Source organism: Biomphalaria glabrata, chromosome 15, assembly GCF_947242115.1.
Source record: "Biomphalaria glabrata chromosome 15, xgBioGlab47.1, whole genome shotgun sequence".
In the NCBI taxonomy this organism is placed as follows: Eukaryota; Metazoa; Mollusca; class Gastropoda; family Planorbidae; genus Biomphalaria; species Biomphalaria glabrata.
In genome coordinates, this window is record NC_074725.1 from 1,358,565 (window position 1) to 1,386,459 (window position 27,895).

Sequence of the window (27,895 nt, forward strand, 5' to 3'; positions counted from 1 at the left end):
ACATTGTACTACAGTCTGGCAGCGCCTGCAAAACTACTGATCTCGAACTGTATCGGATATTCCGTTCCTTTGGTCACATCAGCTGCGTGGAGAGAGGGGAAGGGGAAGGCTGTGTGGGCGACATCGTTTCGACCATAAACAATGCCCCGACTATCATTTCGTTTTTCCAGATGAACCATAGTCGTTCTACGACTTAAAGACTAATAAATATTAATTACACGACAGTATAACCATCTGTACTTCCTGTTTGGTCACGCAACATTGTCCTAATGTGTCACTCTGACATTCATTTAGGTCACGGTTCAATAATCAAGTTCCTGGGTTTCTATTTAAATATTTTATGAACCCAGTAACCTTTCAGTCATGAGTCTTGTGCTGGACAGTATGGTTGGTTAAGGATGATTGAATACTCTATCATATATGATGTAGGCGATTCTCCTGTTTGATTGGCTAGATTTATTATTATGAGAAAAAAAAACGGACATACTTTTGAATTGAACATGGTTCCAAGATCTATTTGTTCAGGGGTATTGGATTGTTACAGAAAATGAACTAAGACCTATACACATCTCGATCGTCATTTCCCCTCGGAGAGTCGGACCACACAATGATCCATCGTACACCCACGTACAAACCGGTTGTAAAAACAACAAAACCCGAAGTACAGTCCATCCAGTCATGGTCTGACGACGCTGTTTTACAGCCACAAAGTTGTCTGGAGCAAACAGATTGGGACATGTTTGTAAACAACTGCCCAGACAGATGAACTTACCACAACTGTTAATTCGTACATCCAGTTCTGTGAAAACATGATTGTACCAAAGAAGAAAATTAAAACATTCAGTAATAATAGACCCTGAATGACTAACATTAAAAATTAACATTCTGTCATCATCGAGAAGTACATAGAAGTCTATTTATAAAGCGCTGGTTATGAGTGTGTATGTGTTTTTCGTGTGTGAATATTGTTCGTATGTGCATCTATATCGTGCTTCTATATTGTTATTTTACAGTAGTTACGCTGAGGTTGTCAATTGTAGTCAAACCGAATTTCCATTTGATTGTATCAATAAAAGTTATCTTATCTAGCTAGGTAAAGAATATTTAAATGTCCATTAAGGTTTGTCGGTCACTAGGTCAAAGGTCATGCTTAGACAGGGCTATAAATAGCCGTCCATATTACTTGGAGCACGATAACCACACTGGGTGATAGATTGGATTTCAATAACTCTGTTATGAAAGTAGAAAGATGTGGGATGAGCATCTTGGAATCTCTTATTCTTTGAAGTAGCTCTGAGTTTCTCTTGTTCAGAGTTTAAAGGGATGTTGATAAGGAAGTTGGGGTATAGCTCCAGACAGCTAGTTAAACTAAACTCTGTGGGCAATTACAAAAACATCTTCAATAAAGGTAGAAAACATGAAAGAAAAAAAACTTTTATTGACCATTTTGGGTTTTAATGAAAATTTATGTAGAATTTCAAATGAAGTGAGGAGATATTGAACGATTATAAAAATACATTACATCTCATCTCAGACATAACGTGGATGTGTCTCTCGTCTCTAGCTTCATATTTCATCAGCATTCCAAACCTTTATATCAAATCATAAATAAACATCAAACAAAATAAATAAATGCTGGTTTAATAATAGACTAAAGAAGCTTTGTAAACAGAAGGAATACCTATATAGAAAATTTAAAGGAACTAATACAGAAAGAGTTTACAAAAAGTATATAAAAATTAAACACTTAACCCAAAAAGTAAGCAGACAGCTGCAGAGTGAATACATAAACAATGTAATATCTAAAGATAACAACAAAAACCTATGGTCATACATTAAGTCTAAGAAAATGGAAACAACAGGCATAGCGCCATTAAAAGATGAACATAACATAATACATAATGATAATGAAACTAAAGCAAACATCCTAAACAAATACTTTGCATCAGCATTCTCAGCCCCAGGAGACAAAGACATATTACTGAATTTGAACCAAGTAGACAACATAGAAGATATAGTAGTACAAGAAAATGGAATTCAAAAACTATTAGCCAACACCAAACCAAATAAAGCTTCTGGACCTGATGGTATTCCAGCTAGATTACTCAAAGAACTAAGTAATGAGCTAGCCCCAGTGTTCAAAATACTCTTTCAGGCTTCACTTAACCAGGGCAGAGTACCAAAGGACTGGAAAGAAGCTAATGTCACCCCCCTATTTAAAAAAGGAGAAAAATCAGACCCAGAAAACTACAGACCAGTATCACTTACCAGCATCACATGTAAAATCCTAGAACACATAATATGTAGCAACATCATAAACCACTTAGACAAACATAATGTCCTCACACCATACCAACATGGCTTTAGGAAATATAGATCATGTGAAACACAACTAATAGGACTAATTGATGATTTTTCAAAAGGTTTAGATAATAGTGAACAAATAGATGCTATCTTACTAGATTTTTCTAAGGCTTTTGACAAAGTTCACCACCATAGTTTGCTTAAAAAATTAAAATATTTCGGCATTAATGGTCCACTGCATCAGTGGATTAAAGATTTTCTGATAGGGAGAGAACAAACTGTAATAATAAATGGCTCTAAATCAACACCGATAACAGTAAACTCAGGTGTACCTCAAGGAACAGTCTTGGGTCCACTACTATTTTTAATTTACATAAATGATTTACCAAATTGCATTACTTCAGGAACAAAAGTCAGATTATTTGCAGACGATTGCATAATATATAGAACAATAAAAACAACACAAGACACAGATATTTTACAAAGAGAATTAGATGAATTACAGAAATGGGAATCAAATTGGAGCATGTCTTTCCACCCAGAAAAATGTCAGTTGTTAAGAGTAACAAAAAAACTAAAACAAATTAATTTCACTTATCTTATTCATGGCAAACCAGTAACACAGACTAAAAACGCAAAATACCTAGGTGTTATAATAAATGAAAAACTGTCATGGAATCCACATATTGATGAAACTACAAAAAAATCTAACAAAGCATTAGGATTTATTAAAAGAAATTTTTATAAATCAAATAAGAACATAAAACTAAAATGTTATTTAACCTTGGTTAGGCCAATAATAGAATATGCATCCTCCGTTTGGGACCCCTCAACTCAAGAAAACATTAAGAAACTAGAACAGACACAAAATAGAGCAGTGCGATTCATAACAAACGAATATTCACATTTGACTAGAGTAACACCTTTAGTAAAATCACTAAATTTAGAAAGCCTTCAGGACAGAAGGCTCAAAAGTAAAGTAGCAATCATACATAAAACACTGAACCATAATCTTCAAATACAAAAACAAAATTTAATAAAATACTCTGAAAGACACAAAGATAAAGGCACATTCCTCGTCCCATATGCTAGGACAAATTTGTACAAATACTCCTTCTTCCCTAGTGCTATTAGAGCATGGAATGGGTTGCCTGAGCTAGCCAGGAAAACCAGTGACTTGGCAGAGTTTAAGTCATTGGTTAATATGCATGACTAAATGCTTGACGCGTAGGACGTAATCATCTTTTTTGAAGTAACGTCTGTATTATATAAGATAAGATAAGATCTATAAATCCTACTAAAAATTACATCACATTTCATCAGCCAGTCTCTGTGGCATTTTACCAATCGAGAGAAGATTGTTTCCATTTGCAACTTCACACGTGGGGCCATTCCTTGATGCACAGCTGCGGTCACAGGTTGGGCATCTGTAATCACCAAGATTTCACTCTTCTTTCTTCTTCTACTGTGTAAGCCATTTGCAATTCAGGACCCTTCCACAACTAACTCAACAACAGCATCTGCAGTAGCCACAACCACAACTACCACAACAACCACATCTGCAGCAGCTACAACCACAACTAACACAACAACCACATCTGCAGCAGCAACAACCACAACTAACACAACAACCACATCTGCAGCAGCTACAACCACAACTAACACAACAACCACATCTGCCGCAGCTACAACCACAACTAACACAACTACCACATCTGCAGCAGCAACAACCACAACTAACACAACAACCACATCTGCCGCAGCTACAACCACAACTAACACAACTACCACATCTGCAGCAGCTACAACCACAACTAACACAACAACCACATCTGCCGCAGCTACAACCACAACTAACACAACTACCACATCTGCAGCAGCAACAACCACAACTAACACAACAACCACTTCTGCAGCAGCAACAACCACAACTAACACAACAACCACATCTGCAGCAGCTACAACCACAACTAACACAACAACCACATCTGCAGCAGCTACAACCACAACTAACACAACAACCACATCTGCAGCAGCTACAACCACAACTAACACAACTACCACATCTGCAGCAGCTACAACCACAACTAACACAACAACCACATCTGCAGCAGCTACAACCACAACTAACACAACAACCACATCTGCAGCAGCTACAACCACAACTAACACAACTACCACATCTGCAGCAGCAACAACCACAACTAACACAACAACCACATCTGCAGCAGCTACAACCACAACTAACACAACTACCACATCTGCAGCAGCAATAACCACAACTAACACAACTACCACATCTGCAGCAGCTACAACCACAACTAAAACAACGAAATGCAACAACAACCACGACACCAAATATAACTTTGTTTTGGCTGTAATTTTTTAGATTTTTTAGATCATATTGTCTGCAATCTGCAAAGATGTTTTATCTTATGTCCCTATGCTCCTACACTAAGCGCCCTACCTATCATTCGGCCTCAACGCCTTTCAAGATTTTTCATCTTTATCAGTCCATGACTTGTAACGAAGGGGTGCTGTTACAGTTCGCGTAACTAAACCCCCACAACTCACCTTAATATGCAACTGCCATTAGCAGAATATCAAAAGAGACGCCTTTTGATGATTTTGTACAGTAAGTCTAATCTTACAGTATAAACGACACAGGCATGCTTTCATCTCTTGACGGTACTGAGAAGTTCCTCCTTTTTACAAAGCTTATTCCAGCTCACTCGGTCTTTCTAGTTAAACGTTTGTACACGTTATTCGGGTTAATCTCGGATCAAGTTGAAATTTTACATAATTATTTTTTTTTTTTTACCTGACAACACAAGAATCAATTTTTAATATTTGAACAATTAATTAATTAACTATTGGTAATTTAATTATTGTATTTGGTATCTCGAACAACGGAAAGAGATTGCACTTGACTGAAGTGGTGGAATAAACTGAATAGTCCCCTTTAAAGGTCGCCGCTCTAAATTGAAACAAACAATATATAACTATACAACTAGCAGAGTGGTTAGCGCGTCGGCTCGAGGAGACGTGAACCATGAGTTCGAATTCAGGTCCTTTCCCGCCTTTTTTTAATACTTCTAAAAACCCAATTACGGTAAAAACCACCCAGATATCGCTTTCTTTCTTCCCCCCCTCCTATTTTCCCCACTTGTCCAGATAAGTGTTAGGATCATAGAGTATTGAGAAAGCTATAAGCATAAAATAGCGCTAATAAAAAACAATTAGAAAAAAATATTTATAATCTCACAGTTTTATAGTTGACTGACCAGTTGGGAAATAAAGCTTACGTTGAGTGTAATTATATTTTACTTAAAATTGCAAAAGATCCCTGGCCAGTTTGTCCCAAAACACATTAGTGACCTCCCCTTGTTGGTACACAATGTATGTGTTTTTATTAAGGTGATACAAGAGGTCAGAGGTCAGCTCTGTTGTAGGTATGGATTCTTTGATGAGAAACACAAGTACTGGACGCCCTGTGTGGACTGACTCCATGTTGGCCATCTGTGGGTCAGCAGAAAAAAAAATGTTCATAGCTTAATATAAAGAAACAAGTAAAATATCCAAAATAATTTTTAATAAAACAAAGCTTTTATATGGTAAGAAACTGCTAATTTCTAGTCATATCTCTAATTCCAGTAAGATGTATTTTCAATTTTTTTTATATCCAACAAGATTAATTAATTATTATTTAATTCGTTGGTTAATAATTTGATTGATTCATGTTTTGTGAGGGACAATAAATAACGTGTACAAAATTTGTACCCGACAGACAGACAGACGGACAGACGGACGGAGTGAGTTGATATTAGTTTTGTAAAAATTAGGTTAATTCTTACGTGCATTTCAAAGTTACACCAGGTGCTGTTGAGAAAATTTCGTGTGAGAACCACTAAAGTCTTCCGGCTCTCTTTGACGGCAGTCACAATGTTGGAAGCGATGAATTCCCCCACAGCAAAGTCTCGTCCATGGACCAGGACTGACAACTTCCGTTCAGTCAACTCTAGGAAATAATATTAGAGAGCATTCTTTACCTCTCGGAAATACGACTACAAAATGTATCATGTATGCCAATCTGTGGGGGCAGATGAAGTAATGTTAATGTGTGACCAGAAGTAAGCTCAAAGGGTCTATATCAGCGGTTCTCAACCTTTTAAACTCGGCGACCCCTTTTTACAATTCCTCACTTTGCCTTGACCCCCCCCCCCCTTTACACAAACAGAGAAATAGAAGAGTAGACAATAACAATCCATATTTTCGATGGTCTTAGGCGACCCCTGGCAAATCGTCAATCGACCCCCAAAGGGGTCGCGATCCACAGGTTGAGAACCCCTGGTCTATATGGCCTATGTGTTTATGGCGGTTTATGTGCTCACCACAGTCTATGTGGCCATTGTGGTCAATGGGTTTTTAAGCAGTCCAATATATTATATGAACTGTGGCATACGTCTATTCTAGACTGTAGACTTTTAACAAATATTACAGCAGTTCTTGTAGACTGTTCATGTATGTTAATATGTGTCAAACAATTAAGACTCCGTGATATAAAGATTATTTCCTTTTAGTTTCCATGGAGAGAAACGAAACATGCCGAGTTACGACAATCCTAGAGTTAAATTGGTTCCTAGAGCTAAATTGGTTCCTAGAGCTAAATTGGTTCCTAGAGCTAAATTGGTTCCTAGAGGTAAAATTATTCAAGCCAGTTGATTTTAATCATCTGATGAGTTTAGATTGCACCGTATCTAGATTCCGAATCTAGAAATTGAACGGCATTGAGGTCTGTATAAAAGTTGTATCCTGGCTCCCTGTGCTCAAATCTATCAACTTGTGGTCTTTACGAAGTGTCTATATGGCGGGCATGATGGCTGAAGGGTTGAGCGCCTGGTGATGACTAAAATTTGAATTTCAGGATTTTAGGGCGTCCTTAAATCCACTCAGCTCTAATGGGTACCTGGCTAATGTCAGGGGGAGGTATGGCGAGAGTGAATATGTTACTTTGATATTTTGGTATGATAATATATCTCTTTGTTTAAGTACTCCCAGATTATGAATGTGGATAATCTTGCACGTGTTATGAACTGAATGGTTTAGTCATCGTTGAATATGCGAGAGAGTGTGTTAGTCAGTGAGGTCTTGCCCCGGTCCAGGAAGGTTGGACGGTCACTTCCTGGTCTGGTGTTTTTTTGCATTTATATTTCATGGATTATTATTATTGGATATTAAATTATTATTTGTATTAAGGGATAACTCGAGTTGGAGTTAGAAGTTTATTAAGTAGTAATTGTTCTTATTTAAGTAACCCCTAATGAGCCAAGATAAGCAAGAATAGAACCCTGACAGCTACTAGTTATGGAAAAGTAAAAGCGGTTGATCGTTGTGGTGGCTACATGACACCCTCGTTTACCGATGACCTTTACATCGTCCACCCTATAGATCGCAAGATGTGAAATGGAACTTTGACTTTTTTTCTTATGTTTGTTTGTTTGTTGTACATGTTTCGGATGTTCCTTCAGAGTTGAAGATAATTACTTCCTAGTCCAAACCTCCCGCAGAACGACAGTCCAGCGCGCAAACCGCACGACCAGGCAGCCATTCTCTTAAGTGTCTATGGCTAACACCATAGGTGACAGAGGTCTCAGTGTAAGTGTCCATGGCTAAAGTCTTCAGATAACGCAAACATGCAACCCTACTAGATTCATAGATATTACTAATTATGCACAATATCATTAAAATAAAAAAAAAAAAGATATTTGTATGATTGTATTATCACCTGGTACAAGGCTCCCCAGAATGAAGTCCTCATCCTTATAAGCATAGGAAATAAACACGTCATAGTGAAACTGTTCAGATTTAGCAGTGTTTTTTGTTTGACCTTTCACCATCAAGTAGGCGGCGTAATATAAATATCTCAGTCTCCAGCGAAACCTATAAAGATATTAAAAAAAAACAACAGAGGCGTAATCATTTTTTTTAAAGGTCTAATGTGTATTATTTCTACAAATCAACCCTTTCCAGTAAACCAGTGATTTGACATGAAGCCATGAAGCAAAGACACACTGACATTATGGAACTTGCTTGGCTTGGCCAGATAAAGAAGACCTGTAAAACTTTTAAAATGTGGCATAATTAACTTTCAGAGAGCTTGCAACCATTCGAAGAACTCGCAAACGTAGTTTCCAGGAATTTCCAAAGCGCATTTCAAACACTGTGATAATAATACAAAACAAAATACAACTCTATTAAGTGTAAGGGCCAAAACATCTTGTTTTGTTTTAATGACATGCAACATGCAAGGGGCGACCATTCTGTGAGTCGTGAATTGTTATAAGTAAGACAATATTTATATACATCAAAGATTTAAAACAAAATTTCAAGTAGACCTGACAGTTAATACATATAGAGTAGTTTATGCTATTCGGACACCTATAGCCCAAATTTGAAAATTTGACTTTGACAGCGCCTTATTTGACAATGGTTCGACATAGAAAAGAAAATGAAGTATCAAAATCTTCTTTAGTTAAAGGAGAATAAGGATGACTACTTATATTTGTACCCCTAACCTATATTTGTTATTATATTTAAGGTCAAAGAGGCCGTGTGTTTTCATTTAATTCGGACAAATTTGACCCACATTATTTGATTCCGGACACCATTATTTATTTCGGACAGTCTCTAAATTTAGGCCTCAATAAACTCATATTTTAATTCTTTACTAGCATTAACTAAATTTTAAGATCCCCAGGCCTAACCCCTCACATTAAATCATTAAGATGTTTTGGAATTATGCATAAATACGAACACAAAATGTAAAAATATGAACACACTTATTCTACCAAATTAGGTCACTGGGATAGTGACTTCTATACCGACTTTTAGACTTATTTTACGTTTGAATTGTTTGTTTGATTAGATGTGTGTTGAATGTTTGTGTTTTTTGTTTATTAATTTAATAAATTTCTAATAGAGATGTCAGATGATCTTTTGTAGTATAGTACAGATAAGGGTAGCCATTCTTGCCTAACTGAATCCTCTATATTCTCTCTATATAAATCTAGATCTATCTAGTAGGTCTAGATCTAGGCATTTAACTTCATTCAATGTACCAAGCTCACTCCAAACATTTGCCGATTTATTCTCTATTAAAAAAAACAACAACAAACGAACAAATATAATATAAGATCATTTTTATTGATGTCCAAAACTGGCTGTCCGAAATAAATTTTGGTAAGAAAATCATAATTTAATTCGGACACCCTATTAATTTTTTATTTGTATGGAATCAGACAACTTGGCTTATAAATCAAATAAATCAGGTCCAGGGCCATTTGCAAGAGATAATTCAAACCTCTCAATGCCCACCCTATTGAAGTTGATGATGATGAATAGATCAATACTTCTTCTATTTACGTGAACTTGGGGAGTCAAAGACAAAGCTTTATTGTGTTTTTTTTTAAGATAACTTGTCGTTTCTAAACAATGTCAACAGTGGCGTAGCTGGGGGGGGGGGGAGGGAGGTCCTAACTTGGAGGTCCCCCAAATAAATGTCCCTATTTTTTTTTTTATATTGAATGATTTCGAATGTCGAAATGCATGGTCCACTAAAATGGTCACCCCCCCCCCCACTCCGGGTCTCCAAATCTCTATCTAGGCCACTTAATGTCAATAATGTTTTATTAGAAGCTCACTTTTACCAACCAAATAATTGAAACTAGTTGTATCTACAAGTGGAAAAAAACTTAACCATTTTATTAGTGGCCCCCGAAAGGGGAATAGCCGTTATAAGTTTTGTCGTCACATTATCGTCACATTCTGGTTATCAAAAATACAGGTCACAGGCCTCAGGTCAACACATGACCACTTTTGACTACTGGGTTACAAACTTCCGGCTATTGAGTGGGGTGCTCTTTTAGAATCAATCTCCATTACTATGTAATATGGGGTACTGTTACAAGCAACCTCATTTGATTTGTAACAACTAAACACAGTTTGCAAGGCCTTTTATAAACTACATAAGGGGAATCACTCCTAACTATACAAGTAATCAGAAATAGTTATTTCCCCATTATGTCACATGGACATTGACGATAAATCTCGACACCTGATATACTTGAACATAAAGATGCTATTGACATTTAACTCACCTGTACAGCAACGCTGCTATCACGCAGGAGACCATACAAAAAGTAGCAGAGGTGACCACCAGGAAGAGGATGGAGTGGTCAGCACACTTTCTATCAAGTTCTTGCAACGTCTCCTGGTAGGCGTCAGTTACATACACCGCCATTGACTTGTTCTCGTACTGACACATATAGTTGGTGAAGCTGGCATCAAAAGCTCTGGAACTGGTCATCCATTTCAAGAAGTCAATGTTTGTACAGACACACTGGATCGGCGTGGAAGACATGTCAATAACGACAGAATGATTGGTCAACAATTGGTCAATATGTTGGCGTGTCTCTAGGGGAAGAGTACTCAGCTGGGTGTGACTCAAATTAAGCAAGCTAAGGTTGAACATATTCACAATACTCACGTTAAATGTCCACATGTTGTTCTTACGCATATCGATGTGTTCCAAAAGATTCAGGCCTTCAAAGATATTCTTCTGAATACGAGTCAGCGAATTTTCGGAAAGGTCAATGAATCGAAGGTTTATTAAGTGTTTAAAGACTTTTGGGTTGATGTTGTGTTCAAAAAAGTCTTGCAGTTGATCGTTTCGGAGACTAAGTTTCTCTAAGGTACCAAGATATTGAAACATTTGTGTCTCTATGTCCTTGACACCGCTGCCACTTATATATAGCTTCAGAAGTTTTGGTAACCCTTTAATGGGGCCTCGAAGAAAAGGTAAATAATTATCACAAAAGATTAAAGATTCCAGCGAGTTACTCGCATTGAAGGTCAGTTCTGTCAGACGGTACCTTAGGCCGGTGAATCTCAAATCAAGACATAGTAAATTTGGCGGGAGAGTGATTATAAGTGGCCTTGAACTTTTGAATGTCTTCTGTGGTGAGGGGCACTGAGTGTAGTCTGCCGATTGTGGTTCTTTTTCGGGAATATCTAGCAAATAAGCGCCCCCATTCAGTTTGAGAACTTTAACATTCCTTAGTGTATAAAGCTCATTAAAATACTCTCCGTAGACAAATCTATTTGCCCCAACGAAAATGTAGGTCAAATTAGGGGGAAGTAACTGAAGAACTCCAGGGTCAATAGACTCGAAGCAATTGCCCTGGGCCTCTAGATAAATTAAAGATGACGGAAGACTTTTTACTATATCTTGAGAGATATATAATGATCGCGAGTATAAAGACTCTATAAAGTTCATTACCAATGTAGTTATGTTGTAATTACGAATTTCTTTTAAAGCAGACATGAAAGATTTGACACCCAGATCTCTGTTGAAACTTATATCTAGATGTTTCAAGTTAACTAACGGCTTGAAAACATTACTATTCAGAATATCTCCTTGGAGATTACAACCGCTTAGATTCAGTTTACTTATCTGATAGATGTTAGACAATGCACTTTTACTAAGTGACCTAATGTTACAGTGACCTCGAGATAAGTCTAAAGTTTTCAGTTCGGTTAAATTTTTAAAATGTTCTCCGAAAACCAACGAATCAAATCCATCTAAATAAAGACTTTCCAAGTTGGTCAGATTAGCCAAAACTTCATCTGGAAAATGAAAGTCAATATATTGATTGCTGTGTAGGTTTCTGTGTAGCTTCAAACATCTAAGCGAAACTAAATCAGAAAACACGCCATTCGGGAATGTCTCCTTAACGTACATGAGGCTATTGTTTCCCAGATTAAGCCAGTTCAAATGTTCAAGTCCCCAAAAGGAGCCAACTTGAAGTTGAGTTAGATTATTGTAAGACAAGTCTAAATAATTCAACTGAGAGTAGCTACAAAATATACAGTTTGGCAGCACTGCAATGGCGTTGTAATCGAGTCTCAGTTTTTGAATGTTTTGAGGAAGATCGCCAGGAACATTTTTCAATCCGAGTCCCGTACAGTTACACCCTATAAAGTTACACTTACATGGTTCATACATTCTATGTGTATTGCCATATGTATCTTGGCCTTGTTTTATATGCTTCATATATACATCTTCTTCTCGATCCGCTCGGAAGTTTTCTTCGACATAGCTGCCATCCAAATTGCAGGCATCGTCATTGTCCAGAGACAGGGACAAATACTCCATGCAATCCATTACGTCAAATTTTATTGGCGACGACGTCACCTTGCGCCATGTCATAATTATGAAAATCAACAATATCTTCATCTCTGTGCCAATGGTGTGTGGATGAAAATGTTTACAGATAAATCCTGTCAGACACTGACACGTGATACATTTCTGACGCGTCCGACCTGAATGGATAGTTTCTAGAAATGTCATCGCAACTATAGCCTCAGGTTGGCTTCTGCTGTAAAACGCGCCATGTTTCACCTTACATTCTTCGGCTGCCTGAAAAAAAAAAAAAATTCCAGAATTTTTGTGCATAATTAATAATGTTTCTTTTATTTATATATGTTATTCAATAAAAGTCTAGAAAGATCGATATGATTTACTGTGTAGGTTACTTTTCTTCTGTTTATGTGTGTTTATAACTCGAGTGTTAGGTGTGTGTGTTTATAACTCGTGTGTTAGGTGTATATGTGAATATAAATCGCGTTCTACGTCACGCCTATGTGTGTGCGTTTATAACTCGTCCTTGAGATGTATAGGATTTCAGCTAATGTGTTTAAGCTATACGATACCAGATGTGTAGGATTTCAGCTAATGTGTTTAAGCTATACGAGACCAGATGTGTAGGATTTCAGCTAATGTGTTTAAGCTATACGAGACCAGATGTATAGGATTTCAGCTAATGTGTTTAAGCTATACGAGACCAGATGTATAGGATTTCAGCTAATGTGTTTAAGCTATACGAGACCAGATGTATAGGATTTCAGCTAATGTGTTTAAGCTATACGAGACCAGATGTATAGGATTTCAGCTAATGTGTTTAAGCTATACGAGACCAGATGTATAGGATTTCAGCTAATGTGTTTAAGCTATACGAGACCAGATGTGTAGGATTTCAGCTAATGTGTTTAAGCTATACGAGACCAGATGTGTAGGATTTCAGCTAATGTGTTTAAGCTATACGAGACCAGATGTGTAGGATTTCAGCTAATGTGTTTAAGCTATACGAGACCAGATGTGTAGGATTTCAGCTAATGTGTTTAAGCTATACGAGACAAGATGTGTAGGATTTCAGCTAATGTGTTTAAGCTATACGAGACCAGATGTGTAGGATTTCAGCTAATGTGTTTAAGCTATACGAGACCAGATGTGTAGGATTTCAGCTAATGTGTTTAAGCTATACGAGACCAGATGTATAGGATTTCAGCTAATGTGTTTAAGCTATACGAGACCAGATGTATAGGATTTCAGCTAATGTGTTTAAGCTATACAAGACCAGATGTATAGGATTTCAGCTAATGTGTTTAAGCTATACAAGACCAGATGTGTAGGATTTCAGCTAATGTGTTTAAGCTATACGAGACCAGATGTGTAGGATTTCAGCTAATGTGTTTAAGCTATAGGAGACCAGATGTGTAGGATTTCAGCTAATGTGTTTAAGATATACGAGACCTACAAGACGGACAGAATTTTAGATTCATGTGTTTTACTTTGTCTAAAACAATGGTATAGTAGAGAGCATACCTGACATCTTATAGCATCTATCATTGGCGTCACTAGTGCGTGTGTGTGCGGGTTTGCGGTTCGAATCTTGTGATACCACTGACATATATTTCTTTTTCATTTACGATTTGATTATTTTATTTTTAACGTTCCGACAACACATGCACACCGACACACGAGCATAGCAACACAAACACATATTTGTGCACTGACAACTTCTAAAGTTCCTGTTCGTTCGATGTCAGAGATATAACGTCAGAGGTATAACGTCAGAGGTATAACGTCAGAGGTATAACATGAGAGGTATAACGTCAGATGTATAACGTCAGAGGTGTAACGTCAGAGGTATAACGTCGAGGCTCTCTTCCCGACAGTCCCTCAGAGCTTCAACAACTTTCATGCCTCCTATATTAAAGAGCTCAATAGCAACATCAAGGAACCTGTTCCCCGTTAGATCCCAGCAAACATTGAAATACAAGGCAATGAAAAAGGCAGACACACTGACTCATTCTGGCAGAACGAACAAGCAATCGAAAATTCCTCTCTATCTAGAAAAATGATGAAAATAATAGAGAGTACAATAATGAAACAAGAAAATAAAAAAGAATACTTAAAAAAAAAATCAACTCTTATATAAGGGAAAGAACTGCACATATACAGCCATATGTCTCAATAAGAGGCCAAGCCCCCAGGGCCCACCCCCGAAAACCCTAGCTACGCCACTGCCAACATGTTCATGAGAAAACAGGATGACTTCACAAACTAAGACAATTTAATACAAATTAAAAATAATTAGTATATCTTTATCGCCGTGTTTTATAAATCTGAATTTAACTAATCCTAAATTTTATTTTAACTCAAGGTTGCTATTTATTTATCCACCCAGATTGCATATATACCTTTGGCCAGAAAGACACAAAGATAAAAGAACATTTCTTATTCAAAACGCTAGGACAAAATCGTACAAAGGCTCCGTCTTCCTTTAATCCATCGGATCATAGAACGGGTTGCCTAAATCAGCCAGGAAAATCAATGACTTAACAGAGCTTATGTCTCACATACGCAAGATTAGATTAACACATGTATACGGGTAGGACGTAATTATCTTCTCTTTTGAAGTAACGTCTGTACTTTATAATATAAGATACAAATAGCTCGAAATATCTGTATTTACCTGCTTTGAAACCTACTGTGAGCACAGATCTTCTGGTGAAGGAAACACAGCTAAAAGTTGTACAGAAATATGTTCATCAAATTTAATTTACATGCTAGACGAACTGAAAATAACACAGGTTCAATTAGTTATGTGAACATTTTCTACACAGGAAACTAAAATAATGTTCAATCGCGTCAAAAATTTGTGAAGAGTTTTTGATAGAACTAATGATAACACTGGATGACACGCAACGTAACCATTGGATCGTTTTGTGATGTTTGGCCTCTTGACTTCATTCAAAACGTCGACAAATGGCTATTTTTATTTTATTTTATTTTTTTTCTTTTATTATTTGTTTTGAAAGACAATTAGGGAAAGTATGAATCTGTCGTGTACTGAACGAGGCATCCGCTAATCACAAAGATCTAATGAGTTAATGCTATCCCAGGAAGTTGATTCCACCAACAAAAGAAAAAAATTATAGGAACCTCAAGTCCTGAAAAAACAGGCCACCCTCCCTCATTTGTCGCTTTTTACTTCGAAGGCGAGAGTTTCATTCATTTGTCGGTCTAAACCAGCGTTTCTCAAACTGTGGGGCTCCCACCCCCCTCCGAAGCCTTCTTTTGTCTTAAGACAGGGGTTCTCAACCTGTGGGTCGCGACCCCCTTGGGGGTCGATTAACCATTTGCCAGGGGTCGCCTAAGACCATCGAAAATATGGATTGTTATTGTCTACTCATCCATTGTCGTATGTGCATGGGGTTGGGGGGGGGGGGGTCGCGGCAGAGTGGGGGATTGTAAAAAGGGTCGCCGAGCTTAAAAGGTTGAGAACCGTTGTCTTAAGACGATTATAACCTATCTCATGGCCTGGTTTATCGGCTATGCTCGGAATGTTGGCACTCACAAAGCAGTTTACCCGCTACAAGAGACTTCCAAATTTTCAAAAGGGGGGACACCAATTACACGATACAGTTTGGAATTAGCGGCGTTGCAGGTTGTGTGTTACAAGCTGCTTAAGTGTAGCCGCCTCCTGATTTGTTTTTCAAAGGGTTGACTTTCAAGACCTTTCCAGTGTTTGCGTATAGCTGAAAGGCAGTAGAGGTTTGGTTTCAGAGCTTTTCTTTTTCCTGAATGCGCATTCAGTTAAAGTAGGTCAGAAAAGATAAAAAAAAAAAAATTGCGTTTTTAGATGTCCAGCGAAACTTCGGGTCAAGACATTGACCAGAGGTGTAAACAAACACACTGGTCAGCAGGAAAAAAAATATTTCAAAGAATTATGGGAGAAAAGGCCAAGAGCTATTGGTGCTCCATTTAAGTTTATTGAAAAGTAGTTGATGGTTCATTGTAGATTTATTGTAAGTCAATTGTACATTCATTGTAACTTTATTGTAGATGCATTGCAAGTTCATTCTAGACTTACCAGCCTCCCCCCCCCCCATGAATTGATAGAAAATGAATAGGGAAGCAGTAATAAAAAAAAGACAACATAGTTTACAGTCAGTTCTTCTGTTTGTTCTAAGTACCAGCGGATGCTGCAGTGACTTTAGTGTACTTCCTACTTGGCCACGCGAGAGCGTTTAAGCGTGTCTCTGACATTCACTTTGGTCACGGTTCGATAATCAAGCGAAGTTCCTGTGTTCCAATGTCAGTGTGGCAGTGTGAACATGTTTTATGAACCCAGTAACCCTTCAGTCTGGCGTCTTATGAGTCAAAGGTCATGCTTTGACAGGGCTACAATTAGCCGTCGCAAATTACTTGGAGCTCGATGACCACCTGGGTGATATTGGATTTCAGTAACTCTTTTTGTTTTGGAGATATGAAAGTAGAAAGATGTGGGATGGATGAGCATCTAGGAGTCTCCGACTCTTTGAAGTAGCTCCGAGGTCCTCTTGCTCAGAGCTTAAAGGGATGTTGACGAGGTCCTCTTGCTCAGAGCTTAAAGGGATGTTGACGAGGTCCTCTTGCTCAGAGCTTAAAGGGATGTTGACGAGGTCCTCTTGCTCAGAGCTTAAAGGGATGTTGACGAGGTCCTCTTGCTCAGAGCTTAAAGGGATGTTGACGAGGTCCTCTTGCTCAGAGCTTAAAGGGATGTTGACGAGGTCCTCTTGCTCAGAGCTTAAAGGGATGTTGACGAGGTCCTCTTGCTCAGAGCTTAAAGGGATGTTGATGAGGTCCTCTTGCTCAGAGCTTAAAAGGATGTTGATGAGGTCCTCTTGCTCAGAGCTTAAAGGTATGTTGATGAGGTACTCATTGGAGTGTAGCTCCAGACAGCGAGTCCAACTAACCACTGTGGGAGATTACAAAAAAAAAAATCTTCAATAAAGCTCGAAAACATGAAAGAAAAAATATACTTGACTTTTATTGACAAATATATACAGCTTTGGGTTTGAATGTAAATTTATGTAAAAACTCAATGTAGTAGCGAGACATTGAACGATTTAAAAAATACTCTCGAACTCATCCCTAGCATACTACATGTTCATACATTATAATACGTGACTGTGTCTCTCGTCTCTAGCTTCATATTTCATCAGCCTTCCAAACCTTTATATCAACTCATTTGCTGCAATACTACTAAAACATTACATCACATTTCATCAGCCTGACCCTGTGGTATTTTACGTCTCGAGAGATCTTTTCACTTCATGTGGAAAGCGTGGTCGAGAGGCCAAGTGCGTTTAACTACCTTTGAACTTGGCTTGGCTTGGCTACCTAGAAGGAGGCTCGAGGTTCGAACAGAATAATGTCCCCTATCCATGGGCATAACTCTTCCTACTATATACAATATCTTCCTAATGGGGGGGGGGGGAGTAATTTCAAACATAATGTGAGTTACTAAAACGGGGCTTACCATTCCATCAACACATCACTTTACCTTAAAAGTGGGTGTGGGCGCCGCTGGTCAACCAATACCAATTATCAAACATACTCATAACAAAAGAACTATGTTCAAATTAGCTTTTAATAATTAATTACTCCAGAGATGTTCTCAATGCTACGAGCTGCTCACTACCTGCAGGTTTGATGCCGGGACCGTCAATGCAACAGTCCAGAGCGCAAACAACACGACCAGGCCGCTCTTCTCTAAATACTTTCTAACGAGCGAATGCTCGGTGATGTCGATGCACTCCAGTCTCTAGCAGTTTGCCCGAGTTTGAATCTTCTTTCTACACGCTGACCAGCCCTACTTAAGTAAAACTGCTACTTTCATAACAAAGGAAAAGATGTCCTCATGAGCGGAGATTAAGGACAATGGTCTCTTTGACGAGGATACAAAAAAAAAAATAAAATACTCTGAAAGACACAAAGATAAAGGCACATTCCTCGTCCCATATGCTAGGACAAATTTGTACAAATACTCCTTCTTCCCTAGTGCTATTAGAGCATGGAATGGGTTGCCTGAGCTAGCCAGGAAAACCAGTGACTTGGCAGAATTTAAGTCATTGGTTAATATGCATGACTGAATGCATGACGCGTAGGACGTAATCATCTTCTTTTTTGAAGTAACGTCTGTATTATATAAGATAAGATAAGATAATTATAGTAGTGGCCTACATTTTGTAAATCATTTGAGTCTATTTCAGACGCAGGCCATGGGAAGTATTTTAGAGGTAGTAGAGTGTTAATATCCGTACCACTTCCGGCAATGACTGTCTAACGAAGCTATAACAATTACGAAACTTTTCACAGTTACTTTGGCTTGATTTATTTTCACGCTTGGATGCCTCAGTTTGATAACACTTTCAAAGCAGTGAACATGAAATATACATTGTATCTCTCTTTGTTTCCCCATTTCTCTCTCTCTCTCTCTCTCTCACTTACATATATATATATATAAATATATAATTCGCTTTTTTCTCTGCTTCTCTCTGTCTCTTTTTCGGTTTCTCTCTATTCTCTTATTTTCTCTTTGTGTCACTCTATATTTATCTCTTCTCTTGATCTCTCGCTATATGCCTCTGTCTCTGTCTTTTTGTCTGTTTCTCTCTCTTCTCTTTCTCTCTATTCCTGTCTCTATTTCTTTCTATCTCCTTCTCTCTCGCTCTCTCTCTCTCTCGCTCTCTCTCTCTCTCTCTCTCTCTCAGTCTCGTTGACTCGGCGAAAATAGAAACACAATTAAATAAATTTTTAAAACAAGACTTTGTCAATCAAAAATGTATCTTAAAGACATTCGGTTTGTTGACACCTCGAAGGACAGGATACAGAAATGAAAGCAGAACACTAAGGCCATCATGGCACCTTACGAAAGATCTGGCCAGATTTCTTCACGACTGTCAACCTTCTATCAAAGTTTTCTCATGTACGAGTGAAACATTTTTAAAACATAAATCAAAAATAATAAAAGATGAAAGTGTCCTACTTGCGATGATACCAGTAGAGATCATAATACGAAAGCTGAGAATTTAATAAGTAAACATGTGTATCAGAATATCAAACTACCATGTTATATATAATAATAATTAATAATGTACAAAAGAATCTTTAAAAAAAAATTAAGAATTGTGTTAAATGGCATTTATAATAATAATAATAATTATTTAATTAATAGAGCGCTGTTAACACACAACATGTAGGCTGAATGTGCTTTGATAACATTACAAACATAGACACGAGAGTTGATTGACAAACTAATCTGAAAAAGGTTTAAACAGGTAGGTCTTAATGTCCCTCTTGAATGTAGTAAAGCATGCTGTCTGAGATCAATGAAAAAAAAAAAGGGGGGGGGGTGATTATAACCGCAATTAATCTGTTTTTACTTTATATTTTGTCAATAGTTTCCAACATAATCTGAAAATTATAGATACGACAACGAGGAAGACTATAACAATACCGAACAGAAATGCCATGACATCTAGTAACAGATATTGATAGAGCGGCATTTGTTGACCCGATGACCTCATGTAACTTCCGCCATATTTCATCACGTGATCAAACCAGTAGGCAGCCTCCTTGCTGGGAACTTTGTAAAGCTCTTTGAATAACTTTGACGCTTTCTGGATGTTATTTCTATATTTAGGATCGTCTGCTATTTCTTGAATCAATGCCGAAAATTTTTCAGAAGTTATTTCCCTTATGTCTGCATAGTGTCCAAATTCTTTCACAGCTATTCGTTTAGAATTATAAAATTGGTCTCCATAAATAGGAAGACAAAGGATTGGAACTCCATGGTACAGTGCCTCGTACTGACCGTTTTTCCCACAGTGGGAAACAAACACTTTAGTTTTAGGATGACCCAAGAGGTCGTTTTGAGGAATCCAGTTCGAAGCTAAAATTTTGTCTTGTTGTTCAAATGTCCCATTTATCTTCCATATGACATTTAGATTTAGTTTTAGAAAAGCATTTGCCATTTTAGATCTAATTTGATCTGGTATATAAACATTCCCGCTTCCAAATGATACTACGACAATTCCATTGGGAGACTTGTCCACAAAATGTTTCATATCTCCAGACAATGGCTTGGCCTCGCTGACTGAAGATCCACCTACAAGTTTTGTGTTAGGAAGACTAGTGCGTGGGTAATCAAGTATATGATCAATTTCCGTGATAAATATTTCAGCCTTCAATGCTATATCCCTGATTGATATATCAGGCTTCTCAGGGGCGTATCTAGACACCACGTCACTGTCTGAAAAAATATCATACACAGTGAAAGCAGCAGACAAAATGGTGGCTTGGACTCGCTGTAGAAAACTTTTCCTATCACCTCCGTCGTCAAAAAAGAGCTGGTCTGCAGCAGGACTGAACGGCGTTCTGCTTAGAAAATAGTCGTGATATGTGCCGATTAGGCCGAACGGCACATCCAGCTTGTAAGGAAGCACTAGAATATTTCTGGTAAACATAAAATTTTCTATGATGAAAAAATCTGGCTTCAAATCTCGTAGAGATGCTATAAAGGTCTCATCAGATAGAATTTGTTCAAGCAATCCTTTACAAAAATTCACTATAGGAATCAGACTGCCAACAGTATCAACTCCACCTGCCCAGAATTTTTCAATCAGTTGTGTTTTTTCGTAAACAAGCGCCTCGACGTCGCCGAGGTATTCACCGTATTTTATTATGTTGATCTTTTTATGAGGAACTAGCCCTTTGTTGGCCAGGTAGTCTGGGACACAGATGGACACGTTGTGGCCAAGTTCTATCAAAGCTTGGCCAATGTTGGCGTGGTAGATTAAGTAGCTCTTGCTTAGTGGGGGAATCATGACAACATTCTTGGCTCCACAGAATTCTAAAGAAACGAGGGAAGCCATTATCAGAAGCTGATTCAGGGACAGCATCTTACTGTTCTGAGAAATAACCAATAGAATTATAATTAGCATTGGGTTACATACATTGGGTTACATACATTTGGTTACATAAATTGGGTTACATACATTGGGCTACATACATTGGGTTACATACATTGGGTTACATACATTTGGTTACGTACTTTTCTTATCTCATTATAAATTACAACCGTAAAGTAAAGTAAAGTCCCCCTTTCAGACCTTGTGGTCAATAGGACAGAGTATGTAAAGGGCATCTGTTTCTGTGGCCTACTAGGGTGTCATGTGACAAGCACAACGACCAACGCCTTTACTTTTCCCCAATTATCAGGTACCCATTAGAGCTGGGTGGACTCAAGGACGCCCGAGGATCCAGAAATTAAACATCCCAGTCATCACAAGGATTCGAACCCCCGGACCTCGGCTCGGAACCCAAGCGCTTTACCGCTCAACCACCTTGCCTCCAAATCACAGACATGGCACAATATTTTTATGACATGATTAGGAATTAGTTATTTGTTTCGGGAATAGGGTAAAGTTAAAAAACAAGAACGCTCTAAATGACGCTAAAAAGAAGACGCTTCTTGTAGAGCAGTAGAATAGATATACGGATTTACGGACATAGCTGACATCAGACAATTCCCTTCTTGATTATTAAATATATTTGTAAAACAACATCAGCGTCGACTACATATTTTGATTGTTTCGGCCTTTCGCCGGTGTTACTGAAGTAGTTTGAGTTCAGTGTTACTTCCAGTCAGACGTAGATCTACACTAGATATATTTCCAAGAATCAACACCGCGCGGAGGCCTTAACATATAATTAGGCGTATCTATGTGTTCATAGAATAGCTTATGAAGTAGAGATATACTTCGCTAAGTCATTGGTTTTCCAGGGTAATGCAGACAATGTTAATGACTCTAGGGGGAAGAAAGAGAGCTTATATGAATTCATCCTAGCTTATAGAATAAGAAATATGCCTTTATCTTTGTGTGTTTCTGAGTATTTTATTAGTTTTCTTGTATTTCTAAGTTACGGTATATTTTTTTGTTTTATGTATTATTGACAATTAACTTCAACTTGTAGATTAAATTATGAAAAGTAACAGAATTTCTACATTTGCTTTTAGAAAAGAACACTATAATTGTCACTTTTGTATTAAAGACTCCTTGATGGACCTTAAGATAGATACGTTGATAAAGAATATATTTATAGAAAATGGCTTTGCGCATATACTCATCAGAATTCAAAGGAAAAAAAAGAAACAAATAAAATGTGTATAGAGGGGTGCTTAGACGCTTTCTTGCATCAACCCTATGACTCTGTGAGAGAGGATTAAACAAGAAACCAAAACCAGACCTAAACAAACGAGAAGCAGGCTAGAGCTAGCCTGGACCCAAACCAGCCAACAATGTGGTCAACAGTGACGTTTTGGATTATGGCCCTTTTGTTGATTCTCTGGCTTTCAGGATAAGGTCAAGTTGAACACTCACAATTCAACTAGTCTTACTCTGGCAGAGCTCACACTTACTTTACTACAACTACGGCGTTAAGCAGAGCCGCCTTGACAGTACTCAGAACCCATGGCGATTGTCATACGCATGGTCTAACCAGTGGCGAAGAACTTACCATCACTTCGGAGTTGGGGAATTGACCTCTTTGGGGGCCCCTGCATTTTGCATAATATTAAATATTTAATGGAAAAAAAAACACTCATGTGGGGCCATCCTCTATTGGGGGATTTTCAAATTCTCCCCCTCCTTTTCCCCTCCCTAGCTACGCCTCTGGGCCTAGGACTTAACCAAATATCATGCTAATATATTACGTGATAATTGCAACAGATGCCTTCACATTATTGAGCTACCGACCCTGCTTAAAGAGACGTGCAGTTTGAGACAGTTAAGTAGATTGTGTGATTTGTGTGATGGGATCCTCATAGGCTCGAGACCTTGGTCGGTTGCCCCTCTTGGCCACCTCTGAGTTGAGCTAATGTTGCATCCTAATAGGAAATGGCCTGGTCTCAGTATGCTACAGTCAAGACTGTGAAACATTTTATCAAGGATGGCTGCCTGGTCGTGCGGTCTGCGCGTTGGACTGTCGTTCGGTTGTCTCGATGGTTTATGCCTTGCCCGCTGACATGCCCCGTCGCTCTGGGGGAGGTTTGGGCTAGGATGTGGATTATCTTCAGCTCTGAAGGAACATCCTAAACACGTAAAACTCTTTACAACAGTGATGCCCAAAATACTGCCCGCCGAAGGGTCGGCTAATTGTGGGGTATACATCCCCTCCGCGGAGAAAAAAAACCTCAAACATCTCATTAATCTATGTATAAGATATATGGTGGCTTTGGGAGCCAAAGGTACTGGGTTCAGATCTCTCGGAGAGGATTTTAATTTTAAAACTTTTTTATAAACTTTTTTTTTTCCTAAAAAAAAAATGAAAAATCTGTACAACGATAACATAAGTAAATAATGATAATTTTGTCTAAACATATATATATCCTTAGAAGAAAAACGAGAGGCCGATCTATTGTTTCACAATGTTTATATATTTAAAAAAAAATAATTTCGGTACATTGTGTAATATGTTTCTTAAAGTTAACAGGTTCCTAGGACTTTGTTCAAAATGTATGTCCATTTTGTAGTTATGTCAGGGGTATGTATGGAGAGACTGAATACTTTGTTTATTTGTTATAACTTTGGTATGAGTTATATCCATATTTTAATGTACTCCCAGGTTATGAATGTGAACTGTCTGCACGTGATGTCAACTAAATGTTTTTTAGTGTTCCTTGTATGTGTGTGTGTGAAAGAGAGAGAGAGAGAGAGTATGTTTGTCCTTCGATATCTCTTTGTGGAACAAAAAGTTAGTTCGTAATAAATACAAGTGGGTCTGAGATATTGTATAGTGAACTTTTCGAAATTTGAATATTTTAAGTAACATTCACGTTCCAACTTGTTGTTTAAAGTATACAGTTATAAAATATTCAGTCTTTGTTTTGTATTCAAATAATTAATCACTGTCCATGTTCGTAAAACGTTAAGACTAGTGGTCCTTCTGAACTATAGTGTTCGCCTAGAAATAAAAGCTTACGAAAATTTAACATTACCTTATCTTATCTTATAAAATACAGACGTTACTTCAAAAAAGAAGATGATTACGTCCTACGCGTGTTCCCAGGTCAATCTAGTCATGAATTGGCTTAATCAGCTATTGGAGCATTTTTTTTTTTGATATCGCAGATTTGATACCTGGAATTTGTAACCATTAGAGATTTACATTGAATTGAAGAAAAAAAATGGAAATGATGGATTTAATATTATATTATCATTCCATTGTATTATCATTCCATTATATTATCATTCCATTGTATTATCATTTAATTCTATTATCATTCCATTGTATTATCATTCCATTGTATTATCATTCCATTATATTATCATTCAATTGTATTATCATTTAATTCTATTATCATTCCATTGTATTATCATTCCATTGTATTATCATTCCATTATATTATCATTCCATTGTATTATCATTTAATTCTATTATCATTCCATTGTATTATCATTCCATTATATTATCATCACAATATATTATCATTATATTATATTATCATTCCATTATATTATTATTCCATTATATTATCATTCCATTATATTATCATTCCAATATATTATCATTCCGTTGTATTATCATTCCATTATATTATCATTCTATTATATTATTATTCCATTATATTATCATTTCAATATATTATCATTCCATTATATTATCATTCCGTTGTATTATCATTCTATTATATTATTATTCCATTATATTATCATTATATTATATTATCATTCCATTATATGATCATTCCATTATATTATCATTCCAATATATTATCATTCCGTTGTATTATCATTCCATTATATTATCATTCTATTATATTATTATTCCATTATATCATCATTCCATTATATTATCATTTCAATATATTATCATTCCATTATATTATCATTCAGTTGTATTATCATTCTATTATATTATCATTCCATTATATTATCATTCTATTATATTATCATTCCATTATATTATCATTCTATTATATTATCATTCCATTATATTATCATTCTATTATATTATCATTCCATTATATTATCATTCCATTATATTATTATTCCATTATATTATCATTCCAATATATTATCATTCCATTATATTATTATTCCATTATATTATCATTCCATTATAGTATCATTCCAATATATTATCATTCCATTATATTATCATTCCATTATATTATTATTCCATTATATTATCATTCTATTATATTATCATTCCATTATATTATCATTCCATTATATTATTATTCCATTATATTATCATTCCATTATATTATCATTCCAATATATTATCATTCCATTATATTATCATTCCATTATATTATCATTCCATTATATTATCATTCCATTTCATTAAGATTAGTTCGTATGCAGAGATAATTCTAGAAATCCAGAATACGAATCAAAATCAAGTTCGTATGATGGGTTTAACATTATATTATCATTCCAATATATTATCATTCCATTATATTATCATTCCATTATAGTATCACTCCATTATAGTATCATTCCCTTTCACCAAGATTAGTTCGTATGCAGAGATAATTCTAGAAATCCAGAATACGAATCAAAATCAAGAGATTTTGTAGCCACATTTCTCTCGCTAAATAGTTGGCCCAGTGGCGGGCTGTAACAAACACAGCTATTGCATCACTTTCAAATTAAATTAATAACTACATAGTAAATGACTTACCTTGATTTTTCCTGACAGTACATAAATCGTTGCAGTGTCAATAGTATCACGCAGTCACAGAGTCGAGGATTATATAGGCCATGGTTTGACTGTGATATAAGCATGTGTACTTATATGACATGGGGGTCAACGTACAATCAGTGGTTCTCACACTTCTAGATTTAGCCTGTAAAAAAAAAAAATGGAGGTTTTATGCAAGGGAATTCTTCAACGAACGATTGGTCACGTGATTCCCAAGCTGGCGCTTCGAATGACTAAGTTTTCAGTGGACATCGGTCTTCATTTGATTAGTGAAGCGTGACCGTAGTGAGTTAATCAACATGAACAGTTATTGAGCAAACAAATCTAGTTCTATTGTTGGTCGCCACATTTTTGTGTGTTTTAAACACAATTCGGTCTGATCATTTATTTTATTCCTCTTAAATTTTCGGGGGACATATTTTTTTTTTATTTTATTCAATACAGTTGGGGCGACACATTTATTATTCTATTGTACACTGCTGGGGTGCCAAATTTATTGATATTGATTAGTATTGATATTCTTACTCACACGCTGACAAAAAGTCCGAGACCAAAAAATCGTGTTATAATTGAGGTCAACGACTTCCAGAATATAATTAAGTTTTGCTGATTGGAATGTATAATGAGTTTTTAATTAGGTTTCATACATTAAGTCTATCTAAATCACACATGACATCTGTCTATGTTCCAATGCGATCTGTCCATGTTCCGATGGCATCTGTCCATGTGCCGCAGGCATCTATCTATGTTCTGGTGAGATCTGTTAATGTTATGTTTTGATGGAAGAATTCTAAAGTGGATTGATAATTGCTTCGTTGGATAAAGATTGTTACACTTTTTAAACCGTTCCACACTTCAATCCCATCAACCATCAGGGCACCCAGTCGTCTGCTATGTTTTCATGACCTGCTTTAAGAATCTTTTATGTTGGCTATTGAGGTCAAGCCTAAAGGGTCATACAAAACAGAATCACATACGCTTTAGACTCGACAGCTCGCCATTCCCCACCCCACGATTTTTTTTTCTCTTTCTAGAACGAATCTTTGAAGACTTGACTCTGTATGTACAGCATATAACAACTCTGACACAGCAGAAACTATTCAATTATCTTTTCCCATTGGTGGCCCGAAGTACGTATAGGCTGAGTGATATGGTAGGTAAATGTCAAGGACACTGCAGAGTAACGCATAGATCTTTTTTTTAAATTATATTTTGGACAGTGTATAAGAAGAAGAAGAATGGCATTATAGTAAGAGAGAAAGAGAGAGAGAGAGAGAGAGAGAGGGATAAATGGAGGTAGATAGAGGGAAAAGGAGATAGACTATGTAGAAAGAGACAGAGAGAAGAGGGAGAGAGAGAGTGAGAGGGAGAGAGTCAAATCGAGAGACACAGAGAGAGGCGGTGCGAGAGACAAAGAGAGAGACACGGAGACAGAGACACTTAGAGAGAAACAGAGAGAGAGACACAGAGACAGAGAGACACAGACAGAAACAGAGAGAGACATAGAGAGAGACACCGAGAGAGAAACAGAGAGAGACACAGAGACAGAGACACAGAAAGAGACACATAGAGAGGACACAGAGAGACACAGAGAGAGACACAGAGAGAGACAGAGAGTGAGACACAGATAGAGACACAGAGACACAGATA

At 37.0% G+C, this 27,895-nt stretch overlaps 2 protein-coding genes across 3 annotated transcripts; both read right to left on the bottom strand.

Moving 5' to 3' along the window:
• Positions 1-4,657: 4,657 nt before the first annotated feature.
• Positions 4,658-15,680, bottom strand: LOC106063965 (toll-like receptor 4). The gene is made up of 5 exons (XM_056012721.1): positions 15,180-15,680; positions 10,461-12,781; positions 8,090-8,244; positions 6,159-6,322; positions 4,658-5,823 (listed from the first exon to the last, which is right to left on the bottom strand). The coding sequence occupies exons 2-5, from the start codon at positions 12,710-12,712 to the stop codon at positions 5,632-5,634; spliced, it is 2,763 nt and encodes a 920-aa protein (XP_055868696.1). The 5' UTR covers positions 12,713-12,781; positions 15,180-15,680; the 3' UTR covers positions 4,658-5,631.
• A 1,819-nt stretch (positions 15,681-17,499) lies between these two features.
• Positions 17,500-26,363, bottom strand: LOC106053321 (UDP-glucuronosyltransferase 1A1-like). 2 transcript variants are annotated; one of them, XM_056012724.1, is made up of 2 exons: positions 26,225-26,363; positions 17,500-21,444 (listed from the first exon to the last, which is right to left on the bottom strand). In XM_056012724.1, exon 2 carries the CDS (start codon positions 21,433-21,435, stop codon positions 19,903-19,905), a length of 1,533 nt encoding a protein of 510 aa, XP_055868699.1. In that variant the 5' UTR covers positions 21,436-21,444; positions 26,225-26,363; the 3' UTR covers positions 17,500-19,902. The 2 variants fall into 2 exon arrangements, with proteins under 2 accessions (XP_055868699.1, XP_055868698.1); XM_056012723.1 differs by having other exon boundaries at positions 17,500-21,439; positions 26,225-26,314.
• Positions 26,364-27,895: the final 1,532 nt, after the last annotated feature.

Coding starts and splice junctions, on each gene's coding strand:
- LOC106053321 (XM_056012723.1), bottom strand. CDS start 26,247: ATGTACTGTCAGGAAAAATCAAG. Junction 21,440..26,224: donor TACTGTCAGGAAAAATCAAG/GTAAGTCATTTA, acceptor TTCTCAGAACAG/TAAGATGCTGTCCCTGAATC.
- LOC106063965 (XM_056012721.1), bottom strand. CDS start 12,712: ATGACATTTCTAGAAACTATCCATTCAGGTCGGACGCGTCAGAAATGT. Junction 6,323..8,089: donor TCTGGGGAGCCTTGTACCAG/GTGATAATACAA, acceptor ATTATTTCCTAG/AGTTGACTGAACGGAAGTTG. Junction 5,824..6,158: donor GGTGTAACTTTGAAATGCAC/GTAAGAATTAAC, acceptor GCTGACCCACAG/ATGGCCAACATGGAGTCAGT.